The 18,822-nt window shown below is 50.3% G+C and overlaps 5 protein-coding genes across 5 annotated transcripts; 2 read left to right on the top strand and 3 right to left on the bottom strand.

Annotated features, from left to right (window-relative positions):
- Positions 1-806: 806 nt before the first annotated feature.
- On the bottom strand, positions 807-1,112 carry FOBCDRAFT_276793 (uncharacterized protein; the record flags this gene model as incomplete). The annotated part of the gene is made up of 1 exon (XM_054705699.1): positions 807-1,112. One exon carries the CDS (start codon positions 1,110-1,112, stop codon positions 807-809), a length of 306 nt encoding a protein of 101 aa, XP_054561674.1.
- A 360-nt stretch (positions 1,113-1,472) lies between these two features.
- On the bottom strand, positions 1,473-2,549 carry FOBCDRAFT_116472 (uncharacterized protein; the record flags this gene model as incomplete). Its single annotated transcript, XM_054705697.2, has 2 exons — positions 1,473-1,888; positions 2,090-2,549. Coding segments are annotated over 2 exons (876 nt in total), but the record flags the coding sequence as incomplete, so codon positions are not given.
- A 645-nt stretch (positions 2,550-3,194) lies between these two features.
- FOBCDRAFT_241779 (ABC-2 type transporter-domain-containing protein) lies at positions 3,195-7,432 on the top strand (the record flags this gene model as incomplete). Its single annotated transcript, XM_059610397.1, has 14 exons — positions 3,195-3,486; positions 3,516-3,536; positions 3,626-3,847; positions 3,913-3,984; positions 4,046-4,124; positions 4,209-4,364; positions 4,396-4,475; positions 4,564-4,922; positions 4,965-5,000; positions 5,094-5,807; positions 5,847-6,148; positions 6,191-6,665; positions 6,725-7,343; positions 7,377-7,432. 14 exons carry the CDS (start codon positions 3,195-3,197, stop codon positions 7,430-7,432), a joined length of 3,483 nt encoding a protein of 1,160 aa, XP_059467533.1.
- Positions 7,433-7,829: 397 nt separating this feature from the next.
- FOBCDRAFT_164810 (uncharacterized protein) lies at positions 7,830-9,067 on the bottom strand (the record flags this gene model as incomplete). The annotated part of the gene is made up of 3 exons (XM_059608423.1): positions 7,830-8,589; positions 8,650-8,754; positions 9,024-9,067. Coding segments are annotated over 3 exons (909 nt in total), but the record flags the coding sequence as incomplete, so codon positions are not given.
- A 1,154-nt stretch (positions 9,068-10,221) lies between these two features.
- Positions 10,222-10,597, top strand: FOBCDRAFT_140288 (uncharacterized protein; the record flags this gene model as incomplete). The annotated part of the gene is made up of 2 exons (XM_059608086.1): positions 10,222-10,303; positions 10,506-10,597. The coding sequence occupies 2 exons, from the start codon at positions 10,222-10,224 to the stop codon at positions 10,595-10,597; spliced, it is 174 nt and encodes a 57-aa protein (XP_059467532.1).
- Positions 10,598-18,822: the final 8,225 nt, after the last annotated feature.

Raw genomic sequence — 18,822 nt, 5'->3', positions numbered from 1 at the left:
GAGATCGATGCCGGGGCCCCATAGGGACACGGGTACCCGTGTCCCTATGGGGCCCCAAAACGGGTTAGGAGATTAGTCAACGCCTTGCAGTCTGCGGCAATTACGACCATTATCAGCCTTCCATTCGGCTTTACCAACCACGACTCACTCCGCGGGTGTAACCCCAATAGCAATGTCGTATTCACTTTTCGTCAATCGCCTCTTGTTTATATTTTAGGGTTCGTTTTGGTATACTGTCGATGACCTCTGCCACTGTTCGTCGCGCTGTTGGTGACATGTCCCAATGTCGCGTTTGTGAGTGAATGGATACTTCGTTCGATATGCAGGCAAATTCGCATTTCTTACAGACAGAAACTCGATACTTTTCAAGATAGGTAACTGGCTCCATGACGTAGGTAATGCTTAAGATTTTATCATATGGAATGATCTAAGTAGCTCTTGTGAGTTTATGTGAGTAGGATATGTCTGCTTAAACACTCTATGCGTGGTCGCGCTCCTTACTTAATATGTGTTTCGTGTTTTGATTGGCAGTTACAAAAAAGAACTCTACCCCCTCTAAAATGAGGCGCAAAAAAGAACTCTACTAGAGTTCCCTACGTACTACGGCAGTAGGGTTATCATCGGTGATAACCTATGACCTTCGGATGTCGTTCGCTGACCAGCTCTGAAATAACAAGCCTTGCTGGATGTGATCACGTAGCCAGTGTCGCTTCTGCTGCCGAGCTGCGAGCTTGATGTCTTTGCTGTGTTTTGACTTCACATGGGCTAGTAAGACCTTTTCGCTGATAGAGAGAAGACCACAATGTTTACAGGCCGAGCAATTGTGTACCGTAAGGTTTGGGTGAGGCGGCGAGCCGTTTGGTCGCAGTGGAAGTGTCTCTGGGTTTAGAAGATTTAGGGAATAGATTAGTGGCTTCAAACCACGGCGGGCAGATATGATGCTTGTCGCCTGGGTGACGCGGCGCGCGCGTAGGGTTAATGGCGAAGCCGTATTCGATACAAATTGTTGCTGGCTCTGGCAAATTGTAGTACAAGCCGAGACTCTCCATCTTTTGGAGCTGACTCGGCTGCAATGTGACAATAGCATCCGTGTACGTCGCGAGGCCTGTCATATTGATAAAGTTGAGAAGGCACCAAGAGGATCGGATACCCTCTATGAAGTCACATTTAGCCAAGAACAAAGAGAGAGCTTGATCGCTGCTCCCTTCCTATCGACATAACGGAAATTACTACACGCTGTGAAGTCTAAAAGCGTCGTCGTCTACATGGTTGGCACGGGCCTTCGTGGAAGAAACGCGGCGCATTTCGCGTTCTCGGTTTACAGACCCAGATGGAAATGCGGCGCATTTCCAGAGGGGAAATTCAGGGTAAAAAAATGGAGATTCTGATTGGTGCAGAAGTGGAAATGCGGCGCATTTCTGGTTTACATTCTTGAGTAGGGTGGCCAAGTCGCTAAAGGCCTCATGGGTCCAGATGGCATCTAGGAACTGTAACTGCTTCCTATTCAGCGCCAGGCCCGTCACCTGCAGGCGCTTGTCAGGGGGGAGTCGATAGATACGTAAGACCATCGCAAGACATCGCTTCAACAAGAGTCGATACTTGGTCGACGACAACGGCTGCACGAGGGTGAAAGGTTTGCTATAGATTGACGACTCTTTTGTGCTTCGGAGCCAGCAGAGCATGTGTCGACTTGTCTTCCTCGCCGTCTCCTCGCACCGGCATATCATCACGTCGACCAGACGAACAAGGCAGGCAATCCTATCCTCATCCTCACCCGGGCTCACGAGGTTTTTGTCCAGACCGTACTGTTGGCCGTGCCCGATATGATGTTCCCGTCCGCCTGGAGATACGAAGGTACGCGTTAGGGCTGTGAGCACTTCACGGCGGTCTTTGTTGTTATACGTTCAATCCCAGCCGGTCCGTTCCAGCCAAGGCGTCTGTAATGCAAATGCCGTTGTGTCGGCCGGTGCGACTGGAGGCGCCGCCGTCATCTCATTGGGGAGTTTTCCTCGATTAAACTCCCGTGTTAGCACGCTGCGTAGGTGAGCCTGTACTGCAGAGCTATCTACCTGCCGGACTATGCTTCCACCTTGCTTAATAATCCAGTATTTTCGCGTTGATCCAGTCGTCCATGTCTGCAGATAAACACACTCAAACTGTTGGTCAAGATCGCGACGACAAACGGCGCGAGTATGGCTGACTCCAGAGCTACAGTCCTCGGGTGGACTAGATTGGTGGCGCCGCATTAACTGGATGCTGATGGTGCGGAATGGGCAGTCAAGGCAGGCAAAGCCTTCATAAACTTGCAGTTTATCGTGGCGGGCTGAACCATCAGCTGGCAGCGGTGCCTTATTAGGATCTAGAAGTGTAGGAGATAGGGACTTGAGAAGGCGATGTAGTCCCTTCCTTGCCTCTGTCGGGACATTATGCTTATCGCGGAGATGTGCTACTACCTGTGAAGGGCCATTGGATAGTGCAAATTTGCAACTTTCTTGAGTGCAGATCAGGAGACAAGCCTTCGTATCATAGAAGAGTTGGAGAGTATCAAGAAGAGGGTAGAGAGAGGTAGGCATGACGGAAGCATTATAGCAGGATATAAGTATGGCGGGATCCAGATCTGAGTATTGCTTTTATTATAATAGTAAGGAGTAGGATCTAGTGAGATCTAAATAGTATTATTAATAGAGCTAAATAAGAGAAGAGGGAAATAGAAGAGGAAGAGAAAAGGGGGATAAATAAAACTATAACTATGTTATGTGAAATAACTAATATAGGTGACCTAGCAACGTGCACGGGCCAGTTGCGTTGTATCCTGTCATGTTATAGGGATAAGAGTGTGTGCACGGACAGGACTGTTATCGTGCACGGACCAGTTTTGTTGTATCCTGTCATGTTACCGCCACGACTGCGTACAGTAGTAGGCCAAACATGGACCACTCTCAAACCCCTTCGTCTGCCGCAAAAGATTGCGAGGATGAGAACATGAGTGAGCTTGGTCAGGCGGGCTCCCATTGTATATCGAATTCCTGAGATCCTGTAAAGAGTCTTCGTCCTAGAGTTATCAACACTATCGATACAATTTCCGAAACACAGCCAAACCAGGGCCCCGAGAGACCCTAGGACGCCGTCTTGTCAAAACTGGGCATCTTCGACCAAACCGCAGATCCATCTAGTCCATTTTTCGATTTTGAGAGATGGTCTCACACATACTTGTCAACTTGAGGAACGAGCTAGGTCTTTCAACGCCACCGTGTTCCGGCTTTGCCTTCAGGAAGTTGACCGTCCACGGTAGCGGCCCGGCCGTCGAGCAGCAAGACACTATCTGGACGCTGCTAACTTCGCTAATTAATGTCAAGGCTTGGATTCGACCAAAACACAGCAAAACTATTCTACAGGACCTTGATGGGGTCGTGCAAAAGGGAGAACTCTTTCTTGTGCTAGGGCGCCCTGGAAGCGACTGCACAACCTTCCTGAAAACCATTACAGGTGAATGTGTAGCTTGGAGTTTGACTCAGCATCAGTTCTACGGTATACAGGTGCGGCAAAGACGAAAACTAGGGCGCAGGAGCGTTAACCAGACAAACCTAGGCATCCCTCACAGAATCATGGCTCGACACTTTTAAAGACAAAGTCATCTACAATCAGGAAGTAGACGAACATCCCCCGTGCCTGACAGTTGAACAGACGCTAGAGTTCACCGTTGCCATGCGCACGCCACGAGCCCGTCTTCCACATATAACCCGAAAAGAGCGGATCAAGCACGTGGTGGAAGTCATGCTATCAGTATTTGGCCTATCGCACACTCGCAACACAATTGTAGGAAACGTTTGTGTGCGAGGGGTCTCAGGTGGCGAACGGAAGAGAGTCTCAATTGCCGAGACTGCGCTCTCTGAAGCTGCTATATCGCATGAGATAATTCTACCCACGGCCTTGATGCCGAATCCGCCCTACATTTTGTTTGTCGGCTACGTACGCTTTCCGACTGTGAGATATATTGCCCCTTCACATAGTCAGAAGAAAAACTAAAATACTAACTTCGACACAGTCACCCAATCTGCAAACGCGGCCGCGATATACCAATCTTCTCAAGCGATAGTAAACCTTTTTGACAAGATGTTAGTACTGTAAGAAGGACGTGGAATCTTCTTCGGCCGTGCTGCATCAGCCTCAGAGTACTTTGAACAGATGGAATAGCAACGTCATGCAAGGCAAACGTCAGGAGACTTCCTGACTGCAATCACCAACCCAGCGCAGAGCACAGCGAAGGAAGGACACGAAGATCTCGTGCCAAGGGCCCCTGAAGAATTCGAAAAATATTGGCATGGATCGCCAGAGTATGCTTCTATTCTGGAAGAGATTGAGCAGTATCAAAAGGATTTCTGCTTAAAATGGTAGGCGACCCAGAGAGAATTCGAGTCCACCCGCCATAAGCTCAAGGCTAGGGGGATGTTGCACAGAGCTACACAGACAGTCTCGTTTCTAATGCAGACCGCGCTTTGCGCCAGAAGAGCGATCCAGCAGCTTTGGAATGATAAACCTCGACCCTCGCAACGCTGATTGGAGAAATCGTCATTGCAATTGTTGTGGGATCAGTCTTCTACGGCACTCCAGAAACTTCTGACGCCTTCTTTTCCCACGGATCTGTTCTCTTCTTCTCGGTACTTCTTAATGCCCTAATGTACATAACAGACATTCACAACCTATACAAGGGACGTTCAGTTGTCCGCAAGCAAGCGTCATATGTCTTCTACCGCCCATCGGCAGAGGTACTTGCGAGCATTATCGTTGATATTCCCGTCAAACTTGTGGTTGGGACATATTTCAACATCATCCTGTACTTCCTATCCGGACTCGCGACGACGGCTTCTGAGTCCTTTATTTTCTTCCTTTTCGTCTTCGTGACGACTCTGGCGATGTCTATGGTGTTCCGTACCATCGCCGCAGCAACCGGGACCCTTCCCTAGGCCGTGGCAATTTCTGGCTGCCTCGTTCTTGCACTGGTCACATACAAAGGCTTTGTCCTTCCTGGCCCATATATGCATCCGTGGTTCAAATGGATCTCGTAAATCAACCCACTATCTTATGCCTTCGAGGCATTGCTCGTTAACCAAGCACATGAGGCTAACTATCCCTGTTCTCATTTAGTGCCTCCTTACCCGAACCTAACAGGCGACTCGTTCATTTGCCCGGTTCCTGGTTCTGTGGCCGGGGAGACTTTTGTGAACGGGGATGCTTGGTTCGAGACGAGCTACGACTACAGCTACTCCCATTTATGGCGAAACCTCGGCATCATTCTCGGGTTCTTGCTCTTCTTCCTGTTCACATATCTGCTGGCATCAGAACATAATGTGAATTCCTCCACTGGCCCGGATGTCCTTGTCTTCCGGCGTGGCAGTCTCCCCAGCACCATGGCACAAACCGACTTGAAGCTCAAGGGTAGAGTCGACGCCGAGCGGCCCCCGGTGGTCAGCAGCGCACCGCTTGAGGGGGTCGTGAACGAAGCAGTGCCAATGCAGGTAGATCGGGAAACGTTCTCATTGAGGAAGGTGAGCCTCGATGTCATGACTGAGGGCCATTCGAGACGGCTGCTGGATAACTCGTGCGGTTGGGTGAAACCCGACTCCCTAACAGCCTTGATGGGCGTGTTAGGGGCCGGAAAAACGACGCTTTTGGACGCACTAGCCCAGAGAACGCCTTCTGGTGTTATACAAGACGAGTTTTACGTGGACGGGAGGCCCCTCCCCGCGTCGTTCAAGAGCGACGTTAGCTATGCCCAGCAGCAAGGCGTGCACTTCGAAACATCTACTGTACATGAGGCCCTATGATTTTCGGTAATATTAAGGCAGCCCCTTGACGTACCGAAGAGCGAGAAGCTTAACTCCGTGGAGGAGATTATACGTCTTCTTAACATGGACGGTTTTGCTGATGCCGTTGTCGGACTGCCAGTCAAAAGGCTCAACGTCGAGCAGCGCAAGCGACTCAGTATTGGCGTCGAGCTTGCTGGCAAGCCAGCCCTGCTCCTGCTTCTCGACGAACCTACTTCAAGACTCGATAGTCAGTCATCCGAGGCGATCCTGGCTCTTCTCTGGAAGTTGGCGGCAGGTGGTTTAAGCACACTGTGCACCATCAATCAGCCGAGCGCGATGCTGTTCTAGCGGTTCGATCGACTGCTGTTGATGGCACGGGGCAGGAAGGTCGCTTACTTCGGGGGCATTGGAGGGAACTCGGAGACTGTGCTTCGCGCAGATGCCGAGAACCCAGCGGAGTATCTTCTGGATGCTATAGGCAATACAAACATCGCGAAACTCGACTGGCCTCGCCTCTGGCATGCATCCGCGGGAGCCAGGGTAGTGTCAATTGGGCTGGAACGCGTGGTGGAATCTTTCTCCACATGGAGACAAGGAAACGGAAGCGATGTGGTCCAAGCTAGACAGCGTGGCGCCTACTCAATGTCTCTACTATCGCAAATACCGGGCGTCTGTGTTCGCGCCTTCCAGCAATATTGGCGATCACCAACGCACATCCCGAGCAAGTTCATGGTGGGAGTTGCAGGCTTATTATTAATTGGTTTCTCCTTCCAGCCCGGTCAATCCATCCTGGGCGTCCAGAACGCCATCTTCTCAGTCCTCATGGTTTGCGCAATGTCTAGCAGCCTGGTTCAACAGGTAAGAGAGCAGTGGTACTATGCTAAGGAAAGTAACGTGTGGCTGACAAGATACTATAGATCATGTCAAAATTCATCGTTCAGCGAACACTCTACGAAGTCCGTGAGCGACACTCTAACATGTACTCTTGGTCAGTTTTGATCCTCGCCAACATGCTTGTTGAGATACCATACCACGTCGTCCTAGGCGTCATGACCTCTGCAATCTTCAACTATACGGTTTTTGGCGTTCGTTCATCTGAAGATCAAGGACTATTTTTGCTGTTCTTTGTCTACTTCTACATCCTTGCCGGCACGTTCGCACATATGGTGTTTACACCCTTGCCAGACACAACGACATCCGGCCGTGTGGTGACGATCCTGCTCTCGATGATGATCTTATTTGCCGTCGTGTTCCAAGCCCCGATAGCCCTGCCAGGCTTCTGTATTTTCATGTATCGTGTCTCTCCAATGACGTATCTTGTTGGCGGTGTCGCTGTCTTGGGACTTTCAGGGGACCCGATCGTTTGTTCACATGCTGAGCTTGCCGTCTTCCAGCCTCCGACCGGTGAAATTTGTGGGGCATATATGCAGCCATATCTTGAGCAAGCTGCTCTGGGAACGCTACTCAGTCCTGATGCCACTGCTAGCTGCCCTTATTGTCCTCTAGCATATGTCGATCAGGTCTTGGCTAGCTCGGGTATGTATTATGACGAAAGATGGAGGAACTGAGGGCTCGGTTATATTCGCATAACCTTTAATATCGCCACTCTATTTGCATTCTATTAATTGCTTAGATTAAGGGTCTGGGGCCAGTGGATTGAAAAGATCGTCGAAACAAGACGACAAAAAACTGTATGGAATGCCAGCACTTAGTTATTGCGATGTGGCTATGTAGGTGAGAAATTGGCCTTAAAGCAAGCCTGGTATCGCATGTACATCATATTGGGAGCCATTGTAGTTGGTAACTGCTATAGTAGGGGAAACATTATGGTCGAGCCCAGGTATAATTATGGTATTACAAAACATCGCCTTAAATCAGAACGACGTGAAGGCGTGATCATACAAGTTAATAGTTATAAAACATAAAGCAGCCTTAGAGCCTCGAGTTCAATCACATACTGGCAAGCCTGCCGCTTGGGAGTTGTATCCAAGGATCGTCAACTTCGATCATCGGTCCTTAAGGATCATAAACCGCAGTCCCGTATGCCGGCAGCTGTCCGATAGCCGTAACTCCGATTGGAAGGTCATCATTTGACCACTTTTCCTGTTGGGACTGGCTCATGAGCTGTTGCATAGGTTGCTGATATTGGATGATAGACTGCTGAAAGTCTGTTTGTGCATATTCTGGCTGGTTCCTGAGTAGATATGTGTAAAAGCATTCCTGAACCATGGGGCTAGAAAACGACGTTGCGGAAAAGGTCCTGGGGCTACTTTGAATCGAGGCTGCGATGGCCAAGGTTGAATACGGCAACCCCGTAGGACGTCTTTCCACTTGTTGAGGAAGCTGGTAATGAGGTTGCGCAGCGTTAGTCATCGTTACAACCTCCGGATTGCCCTGCTCGGTAACATAGTACATTTGACGTGACATAGTCGTGGTTCGACGGGGCGTTGAAGCACCGACATAATAGTCAGGTATGGGTTGGCCGTGGAACTCTTGAGACACACTTGAAGGAATGCCGTGTTGATTGGCGTATTGCTGTAGCATATGCTGGTCGTGGACTTGTTGATTTAAGTCGACATATGAAGCCTCGCGATGTAACGGGCCGTGTGGAGTCGCTTGCTCTATAGACACAATATCACGAGGCGGCCAGCTCATCGCAGAATGCTGGGGGGTCGAGGGAGGCTCGTCGTCGTCTGAGCCTAAGGAGCCATCGCCTAGGATGTCGTTACATTTCATTTCTTTCTGGTGCGGTCTGCGTTGGTGCTTAACCATCGTAGTTTTTCTAGAGAAACTATGTCATATGTTAGAACCCAGGGTTAATCAAGATATTCCCTTGTCTTACCTTTTAAAGCAACCATTATGGGCACACTTGTATCGCGTGCCTGTATGAATACTTCGATGCCGGGCGAAACTTGAAGACTTTGAAACTTGATTAGCGTTCGGTGAGCTTGCAGATAGTATTCAATATGTACATCAGAGAAACGCCATCCACAGCCGAGATGTTGGCATTGGTGAGGCTTCTCGCCAGTGTGTGTTCGAATATGAACGGTCAAGGCACTTTTCTGGATGAAGCGCTTTCCGCATTCCGAAATCGAGCATGCATAAGGTCGCTCATTCGTGTGGATTCGATAATGTCTTTGCAGATCAGTCTTACTGTTGAAGCCCTATGCGAACTATCAGCTGGTGACTGGAACTCTCAAGGTGAAGATGACGTACTTTCGTGCATGATCTCCAATCGCATTGAAAGGGACGAGCGACATACTGTTGTTCAACTAACTCCATGACTTCCACAATGACTTTTGAGAAGCTTCGGCTTGGTCTTGAAAGGCAATATACAGATGATGCTGGTCATGGATTAATCAAGAAACGCAAGCCATCATCTGGTTGCAGTATATAAGAGTAAGCAATTTAGGGCCGAGGAATTCAGGAGTTCAGAGGAGCAGATTAGGTCCAGGAACCACGAGTACAAAATTGTCCCAGGCCGACAAAATGAAGTCAAAAATTTGAGAGGTCTTGAGATATAGGGAGATAATCGGCTCGCCAGATTGTGCTCATAGTCTGAAACCAAAAGGGCGAATATTGAGCCACAAACCAAAAGCTATGCATCAAGCCGCTCGCAAGTATGCAAAATTGTTGCGGTATCGTGTTCTCGGTACTGTGCTCGACAGCGGTAGTAGATATGTAAATGGCAGATCGAGGGTCCGCGATGCGCTGGAACTGGCTGCTCTACTTGGCAACTTGGCAATATGTGTTAATACTGCAAGTTCTAAGGAATTGGAAGAGGTGCTGAGCCTTGCGTTTGATCCAGACTGATCTCCTGTCCAGGCCCAGGTTCTAGAAAGGAGGATCAGGGGGGGCTCCGCAATTCAAAGCAGCTAGCCAAGAAACTCGCAAGTCAGTTCTAGGCGATCCGGGAGGAATCCAAGACGATTCGCGACGGCCAAGTCTCAATCACGCCGGATTGTGGTCTTATCATTCGGTGTTTACCGTCAAAAAAAAAAAAAAAAAAAAAAAAAAAAAAAAAAAAAAAGAAATTGAAATGAAATGAAATACAAAGTGATACTAGGGGCCAATATTGGGATTAAGCTAACGCGGTGCCCACTCTCGCTCTCTCATCATTGGTGTGCGGATCATGGTTTTGGTGGGGTGGGTAGGGGTTTGTGCGTGAAGCCAACACTGGGGGCCAAGTCAACAGACTGGACCTTAACACGCTTGTGCCGGCCCTAAAGCCTCGTGTCATACCTCGTTCCGTCTCCCTAACGTCCTGTTCTAACTACAGTATGTCTATATCGTCACACTCAGACCAAAGACCTGAAGGGAAAGCGGGATCGGGACCGGGCATCCAGAGTAGCATTTTACGAGTGCTTTGGATGCTGACGAGACACACCGAGTTGACTTGAATACAGCATCAAACATGAACCGTGGTCACGGCAGCCCAACGAGTCGTGCGGTCATTGATCATCTACGGGCATCTATTCGGGGCTATGACGCGGAGTGTGCGTGATTTCGCCGGTAACAGAATAAAGCACAAAGCCATAAAGCCACTCTTGCGCTGATCCTTCCAGCAGGGCTTCCCCACCACCCACAACTAACCCCGGTCCGTCCCCGCTCGATCGTCACCATGCGTCCCCCAACCCCAGATCGAACCGCACCCCGCATCATTTCTGGGATTGGTAGTATTAATATTATTGATCTTAGATTTGCTTCAGATCCCTACAGGTCGCATCCCAGGTGGAGGATCCAAGGTTACTGCTGGTGTGACGCCACCTAGTAACCAATGCTCTCATTGACTGTAGTAGAGTCCGTTTATTGTTGACTTGATTCTCTGATCAGTCTGTCAGGGAGGGGTTGATTCAGTTCCCCCTCCTTTGCTGAATATAAGAATAATATTGTGATAAAGGAAAGTGGAGCCCATTCCTGTTGGATTAGTGATAGCGCCTCGATAAAAGAAACGTGTATTTTATGGGTCCCTTGATATATCAATACCGGGTAGCGGGGAAAACACCTGAAAGGACAGAAAAGAGACAGAAGAAGGACGAGCTCCTGGGGACTATATTGATCCTCAAAGTGTAAAAATTAACGACATTTTAATTGGACATCAACTCCACTCGCATATCCAACATTTATCTGCCCCACTTTGCAGAGGGTGGATAGAGTTTATTACTCCCGGGAGAATGAATCTCGTAGGGCCAGTAGGAACGCTAGGCTATTTACGATTCTTCCGCATTGATCCGGTCTACACAAAGGAAGGCCCCACTTCTGTTCTTAACGTAGTTGATAAGCGAGTTGGCCAGACAAGCGAGTGGGCCAGCATACTTTTCACCTTAAAAGCTATTTTTTAAATAATTCTTAAAAATTTAAATTAGGCTTAAAATGGCTAGGATTTAGACAGCATATATATAAATCCTAAATTAAGCTATATTAATTTTCCTAGATTTTTAAAAAAAATCTTATATAGCTATAAACTTTAAAGTCTATTTACACTGTAAAATATACTGTATTTTAAGGTTTTCTATATAAACGTACATGATAAGCGAGCGTCGCAGACAAGCGAGCGTCGCACTTTTCCCACCTACATCTTACTTATCATTTAATCAATTGATTCTCAACCATAAACTATGCCACAGTCTGATACTGAGGCAAATACTCTTCTTGCCCTTCAAGCCCTTCAAAATAACCCAAAACTAAGCACCCGACGAGCTGCAAATATCTATCAGGTTAATGAGCATAGGCTACGTCGCCGCCAGCAAGGGATTCAATCTCGACGCGATACCATGCCCAACTCACGAAAGCTATCGAATCTAGAAGAAGATACTCTTCTTGAGTTCATCGTCGACCTAGACTCACGAGGATATCCCCCGCGATTGAGTGGTGTTGAACAAATGGCCAATCGACTGCTTGATGCCCGCGACGCGCCACGCGTCGGCACGCGCTGGGCTATGAACTTCGTCAAGCGACAACCATTGCTCAAGATACGTTTTCAGCGGAGATATGACTATAAGAGGGCCAAATGTGAAGATCCGACCGTTATTCGTAATTGGTTTAAGCTCGTACAGAACACAATTGCGAAATATGGTATCCAATCAGATGATATCTGGAACTTTGACGAGACTGGCTTTATGATGGGTGTTATCTCAAGCGGCATGGTTGTTACATGTGCTGAAAGGCATGGACGACCTAAATCAGTACAGCCTGGAAACCGGGAATGGGTTACAGTAATCCAGGCGATTAATACGGCAGGCTGGGCGATCGAGCCGTTTATCGTGGTTGGGGGCCAAAATCATCTTAGCAACTGGTATCAAGAATGCAACCTCCCGCGCGATTGGGCTATTATAACGACCCAAAATGGCTGGACGGATAACGACATGGGCCTCAAGTGGCTAAAGCACTTTGAACGATGTACAACTAACCGATTAGTTGGTACCCATCGTCTTCTAATTCTCGACGGCCACGAAAGTCACCACTCCGTTGACTTCGAGCTATATTGCCAGGAGAAGAAAATTATCACGCTCTGTATGCCGCCTCATTCGTCTCATCTACTGCAGCCACTTGATGTTGGGTGCTTTGGGCCGCTTAAAAAGGCCTATGGTCGAGAAATCGAGCAATTTATCAGAAAGTCTGTAACCTATATTTCCAAGACCGAGTTCTTTCTGGCCTTTCACGCCGCATTCCAAGCCACTATGACAGAGAGTAACATCAAAGGCGGTTTTAGAGGAGCCGGGCTTGTTCCTCTTAACCCCGAAAGTGTGATATCAAAGCTTGATGTGCAGCTACGGACTTCAACACCTGTTGAGGAGGAGGCTAGCGCATCCACCTCGTGGGTTTCAAAGACACCAAAGACAGTCCGCGAGGTGGAATCTCAGTCTGAATACCTCGAAAGACGAATTAGACGGCATAAGAGTAGCTCCCCAGAGTCAATTATAGGAGCATCAAAGTCTCTTGCAAAGGCAGCAACTAAAATATATCATAAGGTAACCTTATTGACTGCTGAGAACCAAGAACTTCGACGGGAAATTGAGGCACTAAGCCGACGCCGCAGGGCAAAAAGAACCCGATTACAGAAAGGAGGGGTACTGACAGTAGGGGAAGGACAGGAACTAATTGATCAGATGGATGTTGATACGCAGGTAGTGGCCGAATCGTCGAGAAGCGGTGGTCGGGGAAGTTCGGCGCGACCGAGGGAAAGGCGCTGTGGAAGATGCGGCAAGACTGGACATAACGCAAGGACCTGTCAGGTAGTGGTTGAGGCATCTGGGAAGAGTATAGTAAGTAGTTTTAATTGATTGAATAGTTTGTTATATTTTTATAATGGTTTCTATCTAGAATGTTAAGAAAAGTGCGACGCTCGCTTGTCTGTGACGCTCGCTTATCATGTAAGTTATACTATTTGGGGAAAACTTTTTATTTAATTTTTAGCTAATTTATTTAAGCTTTAGAATGCTATCGGGTAAGCTATTATTAGCTGCACAGTATGCTGGCCCACTCGCTTGTCAACTACGTTAACTCTTTTCCGTTCAAGCCTCGCTTGACTCTGTTTGACGGGCCTGCTTGTAGGCCGACTTTTCCAAGTGTTCAGCATCCTATCTTCTGCAGCTAACGCATGATCTGTCAATTTGAGGCTGTTTACTGTTAATGATTGACTGCGGTGTTAATATTTAGTGATTTTCTGTTTCTCTCATTCCCTCTCGGCTCAATCTTCCCGTCGTCATCGCAATTTTGACTGCCGCTCGCACCGCCTCCAGGTTAGCTGCCCATTTGGGTCCATCTGACGCCAACTTTCCGCTCAGAAAGAAGGAAAGGTTTCCTATCGTGCTTTGTCCGGCTTGTCGCATGCTTTCACGCTCCGTGTCGCATCTTGTGCACCGGAATAGAAAATTCTCCATCGTCTCTGGTGCGTGTCCACACTCGCACATATCTGATTCTGCGGCTCCTATCTTGCTTAGGTAGCCATTGATACTCGCCATCCCCGTGCGGAGCTGCGAGAGCACGTCAGCTTCTCGCCTCTTGAGTCTATCGTATAGTGCTTGCGTATGTTTGCCTGGTAGAGCCCGGTCGATCCTTTTAGAGTAGCCGCCTACTCTGTCGGGTAATCTCCGTTGCTGATTCAACTGCGCGGCCACCAGCCTGGTTCGCATAGAGCGGCCCTGGTATGGTAGCGATCGCGGAGTGCGTTCTGCTCTGGTTGCCTTCTGGGCTTGTCTCTTTGCTTCACAGCTCATTGTGAGGCAGTCATCTTGGGACGGCACCCAGACCATCTCGACTCTGTTGTTTCCCTTCCCCAGTGGTTCAATGTGCTTATAGATCTGTCGGATGGTGATCTGACCTGATTGTTGCCGGGGTCGCGCGATCGCCTTGTGTGACCACTGGCTGCTCGACAATACTGTAAGTTCTCGACGTTGCAGACCATCAGGCATGCATCGCAGTGCCATCGCTATCGCCTCCAGCTCGGCCGTGTATGGGTTCTGGTCGTCTCGTGACCCGAGAGTGACCGAGTAACTGGCTACCACGGTGTCTGTCTGACCAACCGATCTGTGGGCTACGGTGCCGCCCATACCTACTAGACCTCTTCTATCGGAAGCGCTGGTCGCGATGGCAATGTCGCTGACATTCTCGGCTGCCGCTATCGCCGCTTCACGGTCGGCTTCGCATACCGTCGACACATGGTTGTGCCACAGTGGTACCGCATAAGCCTGAATCGTTTCAATCCGTTCAATATTGCTCCCTTCGTGTGCAAGTGTCAGTTTCCTCAGTGGCGACATGTATTTTCGGCTCGTCGACACGTTGAGTGACGCGAGCGGATGTGTCTTTAGCAGAGTCTGGATGTTGATGTACGATCTCATGCCAGCTTGAGCATGCCGCTCGCAAACTCTCTGGATGCTAGCTTCCGCTTCGGCCACCGCCGTTGACACCGTCCGAAAGGCGCCCGTAATAGCCCGCGCCCCCATCTTCTGAGCCCTATTGAACCAGCCCAGTTCTCTCACCTCGTGCAGGCGACCAGACAACGGAAGCGTAGTCCATGGCTGGCGCAACGGTCGCCGCGAGGAGCTGCCTGGCCGTTTGTAGGAGTAGCAGCTTGAGCCTTCTCAGACACATGGCTGCTGAGAGACCTCTGGTGGCCGCTCCAGCCATGTGTTTCTTGAACCTTAGCTTCGCGTCCATGATGACTCCCAAGATCTTGGCCTTCCGCTTCGGTTTGATCGCGTCTTCCTTGATCGTGAACGGTATGCGACTGGTACGATCAATGACGCGCGTAAAGTGTACTATGGTCGTCTTGTCACACTTAAACGTCGCCCCGCTGCGTCTCTCCCAGGCCAGCGCAGTCGACGATGGCCTGTATACCGTCCCTGTTCTCTTCCGCCGTCGGACCTGTGACCCAGGCTGAGTAGTTGTCGACAAAGGCGATCGAGCCTCCGTTCGAGTCTATCCTGCTCTGTACGAGGGCTGCGTTGAAGAAGAGTAAGAGGATCGGCGACAGCGGTGACCTCTGTGGGAAGCCATCCTGAGGCAGCTCCCGTAGCCCAGACGTGTAGTTGTTCACCGTGATGGTAGTCGTGCGGTTCGAGCAGAAAGCATCGATCCACCTGATCAGCTTCTTTGGTATACCCCGTGCCTTGCGCTCCTATCTTCTGTGCTTCGTTCAGCCATCTGATCCCCCCAACCCACGTCTGTGAGACCACACGTTCGAAGCGTAGTCCATCGTCGGGGCCACCGTTGCTACAAACAATTGTCTCGCCATCCGGGGCGTCAACATCTTCAGCCTTCGTAGACACATGGCCGCCCGAAGTCCACGTGTAGCTGCTTCCTTTATGTGTTCCTCTTACCGCAACTCCGAATCCATCATCAGCCCCAGTATCTCGCCACTTTTCTTTGGAATGAGTGCCTGGCCTTTAATCGTATACGGGCTTTCATCCGTGCGTTCGGGATGGCGCGTGAAGTGTATGATGACCGTCTTGTCCTCCTCAAATGTCGCCCCGCTTCGTCTCTCCCACCCCAGTGCTCTGTCGACGACGGCCTGGATGCGTACTCGGTTGGCTTCTGCTGTCGGACCCGTCACCCAGGCTAAGTAATCGTCGATGAATCGACCTTTTGCATCGATCTTGCGCTGCACGAGGTCCGCGTTGAAGAAAAGGAACAGCACCGGTGACAGCGGCGACCCTTGGGGAAGCTTCGATTCGGTCGAACGAGTGACGCGGTTCGCTGAAACGCACACGGGTCTAATTCTAGTGCCATTTCTTAAACGCGTCAACCGACCCCTCACACTACCTGATGCAATCGACCTGGCTTTGGTGCCTTGAATGCGCAGACTATATGGATGTGTTAAGATGTGTTAGCGTATACATTTGAATCGCCGAGACCTAAACGTCAGGATAGGTATTTTGCAACTGCAGCAATCATGCTTCCGCTTCCTAAAATTTCAATGGTAATTTATTGAATGAAACCATTTCCCAATTTCCATGAAGATTATGTCCGACGTGGAAAGCTTAAAAAGCGAACCCTCTTGACCCTGAAATGCAAATAGTCCCGTTTAGGTGGTATCTGCGCAAGTGTGAGGGAATACGTGATGAACCTGGTTTGTATGTATGTATGTATGTATGTATGTGTATTTTTCGTCCGGGGGGCCATCGGCCCCGAAATGTCCCCTACTGGGGCACAGGACGTGCTGAGCTAGGGGAATTGAGATCTATCTCCACGCTAAATACAGAATGCTATTGACTGAAAGAGGATTAGTCATTCGCGACGCGAAACTAAACTCCCCCGTCGGAACGCAGTTTCTGCAAACGCGTCAATAGACCATGTACACTATCCAGCATATCATCGGCACAAAAGGCGCATCGTATCGAGCCTGTTACCCGTCAGCGGGATGGCCAGGCGCGGCTACTGAACAGTAGCAGCAAGACAAGCCTGTGACCAGGCAGGCTATGGTAGTGTCATGACTGTGGCAGCTCGAGGCTGCCTCGAGTGGTCACGGTCAGATGGAGTGTGTTAGCGTCCTCCATCTAGCCGAGCCCAGGTGTAAGAAGAGGTTACAAAGGAAAGGAAAAGAGAAGAAGATAAATGAGAGAACAGACGCGAGTGCGTCTCGAGCCGGTCTTGTCTAGTGATGAGGGCAGATCCTGTCGAAGAAGGCGCTTGTCTTAACAAGCTTGACGAACTTGACGAAATCCTTTCCTATTGCTAGGTTGACTGCTGCATTCGGTGAGGGTCCCAACCTCATCCGATGACGCGGCGGTACCTTTCTGCAGTAGAAGATATGATCGGGTGCTTTGTGTCGGTTGCACGAGCAGACCAGGTGTGCGTCGCCATGGTCGAACCTCTCGTGATATGCGGCGTAATCCCCGTGGAGGGATCTCGCTGCCAGCAGACGGTGCAAGACTGCGCGCGGGAGCGAGAGCTCCGGCGGGCAGCCTGTGGTCGCCTTGAGATTGAGTCTCTTGTACTGCTCAGGGGCAGAGGTGGACCACCACGTCTCGAAGGCTTCTTTCGGTTTCCGTCTTGCGATCCTTCGCAAGTATGTTAGTGTTGGCTGAGCCCCCTCTGGCCCGGGGGCTGATGATGCTGCTTTGGCCAGTTTATCGGCCTGTTCGTTGCCGGGGATGTCGGTGTGTCCTGGCACCCAGCGTACCTGTGTGGCTCCATGCAAAGCTGCTAGTGCCTGAAACTCGAGAAAGACGTCCTGTGAGGAGTCGGAAGGTGTGCCTCGCAGGCATGTAGCAGCCGCAAGATTGTCTAGGCAGATTATGATGTTTCGTGAAACTGATTCTTGTAGGTTTAGAGCGGCCTTCAAGCCCTGGAGCGCCCCTGTAGCTTCGGCATCGAAAACCTCTGCAGGTCCAAGGCGACCTGACCCGTCGAGGACGGGGAAGTTGCCCTGGTGAATAGTAAAGCCGTAGCTGGCAGCTCCCTGAGAGGAGAGAGAGCCATCTGAGTATATTACTAGGGTTAGCGGATCGAGTGACTGCACCCAACGGAGGAAAGCGTCGGCCGTTTCCTTCTTCGACGCTGTCTGCAGCGGTGGCATTTGTTCTTGGTTGAAGCATCGCTGGATGAGCTTCGGCCGCGCGCACGGCGCAAGGAGCTCATCTGTGCGTCGAAGACGTGTTCGGAAGCTACTTTCCGTCTGTGCTTGATATCTTCGTTTTATGAGGTCGTGGTAAGCAGGTTGGCTGGGCGGGCGCGTTCGCCTCGCCAGAGGGTGAGCCTCATCAAGCGATTTGAGCCGTGCAGAGAATCGGAGTCGTCGTGATTCAAGGAGTTGCGCGACTGGCGGTATCCCACTTTCTCGGTGGAGAGCAGCAATAGGTGTTGTCTTCCAGACGGGAAGTATAGCTCTCATGGCCTGGTTCATGGCTTTGGTCATTCTCTGTATGAGATGTTGGTTGCTTGAAGGTAAGTCTTTACTGGGTTGATTCCATCGCGGCCTGGATGTGCCCGGGTACCAGGCCTCGGAGCCGTGGAGCAGCACGGGCTCGATACATGCCCTAACGGCACTTCGTACGGCAGCCGGCAGCGGGCCGTGTTTCGTGTTGGTGAGTCCTCGCAGATGGTAGGCCACGGCTTGCGCTTTCGCCGCCCACTTCTCTACATGGATTCGGAACGATAGCCTGCTGTCAAGCCAGATGCCCAGCCAGCGTAGGGCTGACTCGGGATGTTTCTCGATGTCGCCGTGACGTACTGCCGGGGCGGTCCTGAGTTTGCTGCGAGAGAAGTGCATGACTTCAGTCTTCTTCGAGTCGAAGGAGACACCGTTCGTCGCTCCCCAGCGCACCATCTCGTCGATGGCCCCGGAAGTCATAGCCGTAGTTTCGTCTACTGTGTCGCCTATGGACAGGATGGCCGTGTCATCAGCATAACCGAAGCGACCCTGAGGGTTTCCTAGTCGGTAGATTGGCTCAGTATAGAGTAGAAAGAGGATTGGCGATACCGGCGACCCCTGAGGGAGGCCGCACTGAAGGGGGGAAGAGGCCGTGACGGTGTCTTGGTACCTGACACGCGCAGACCGGCCGCCCATGAAGGA

Source organism: Fusarium oxysporum, chromosome VII, assembly GCF_013085055.1.
Source record: "Fusarium oxysporum Fo47 chromosome VII, complete sequence".
NCBI lineage: Eukaryota > Fungi > Ascomycota > Sordariomycetes > Hypocreales > Nectriaceae > Fusarium > Fusarium oxysporum.
Note: the sequence above shows the minus strand (reverse complement) of the source record. Positions and strands in the feature narration are given on the sequence as shown.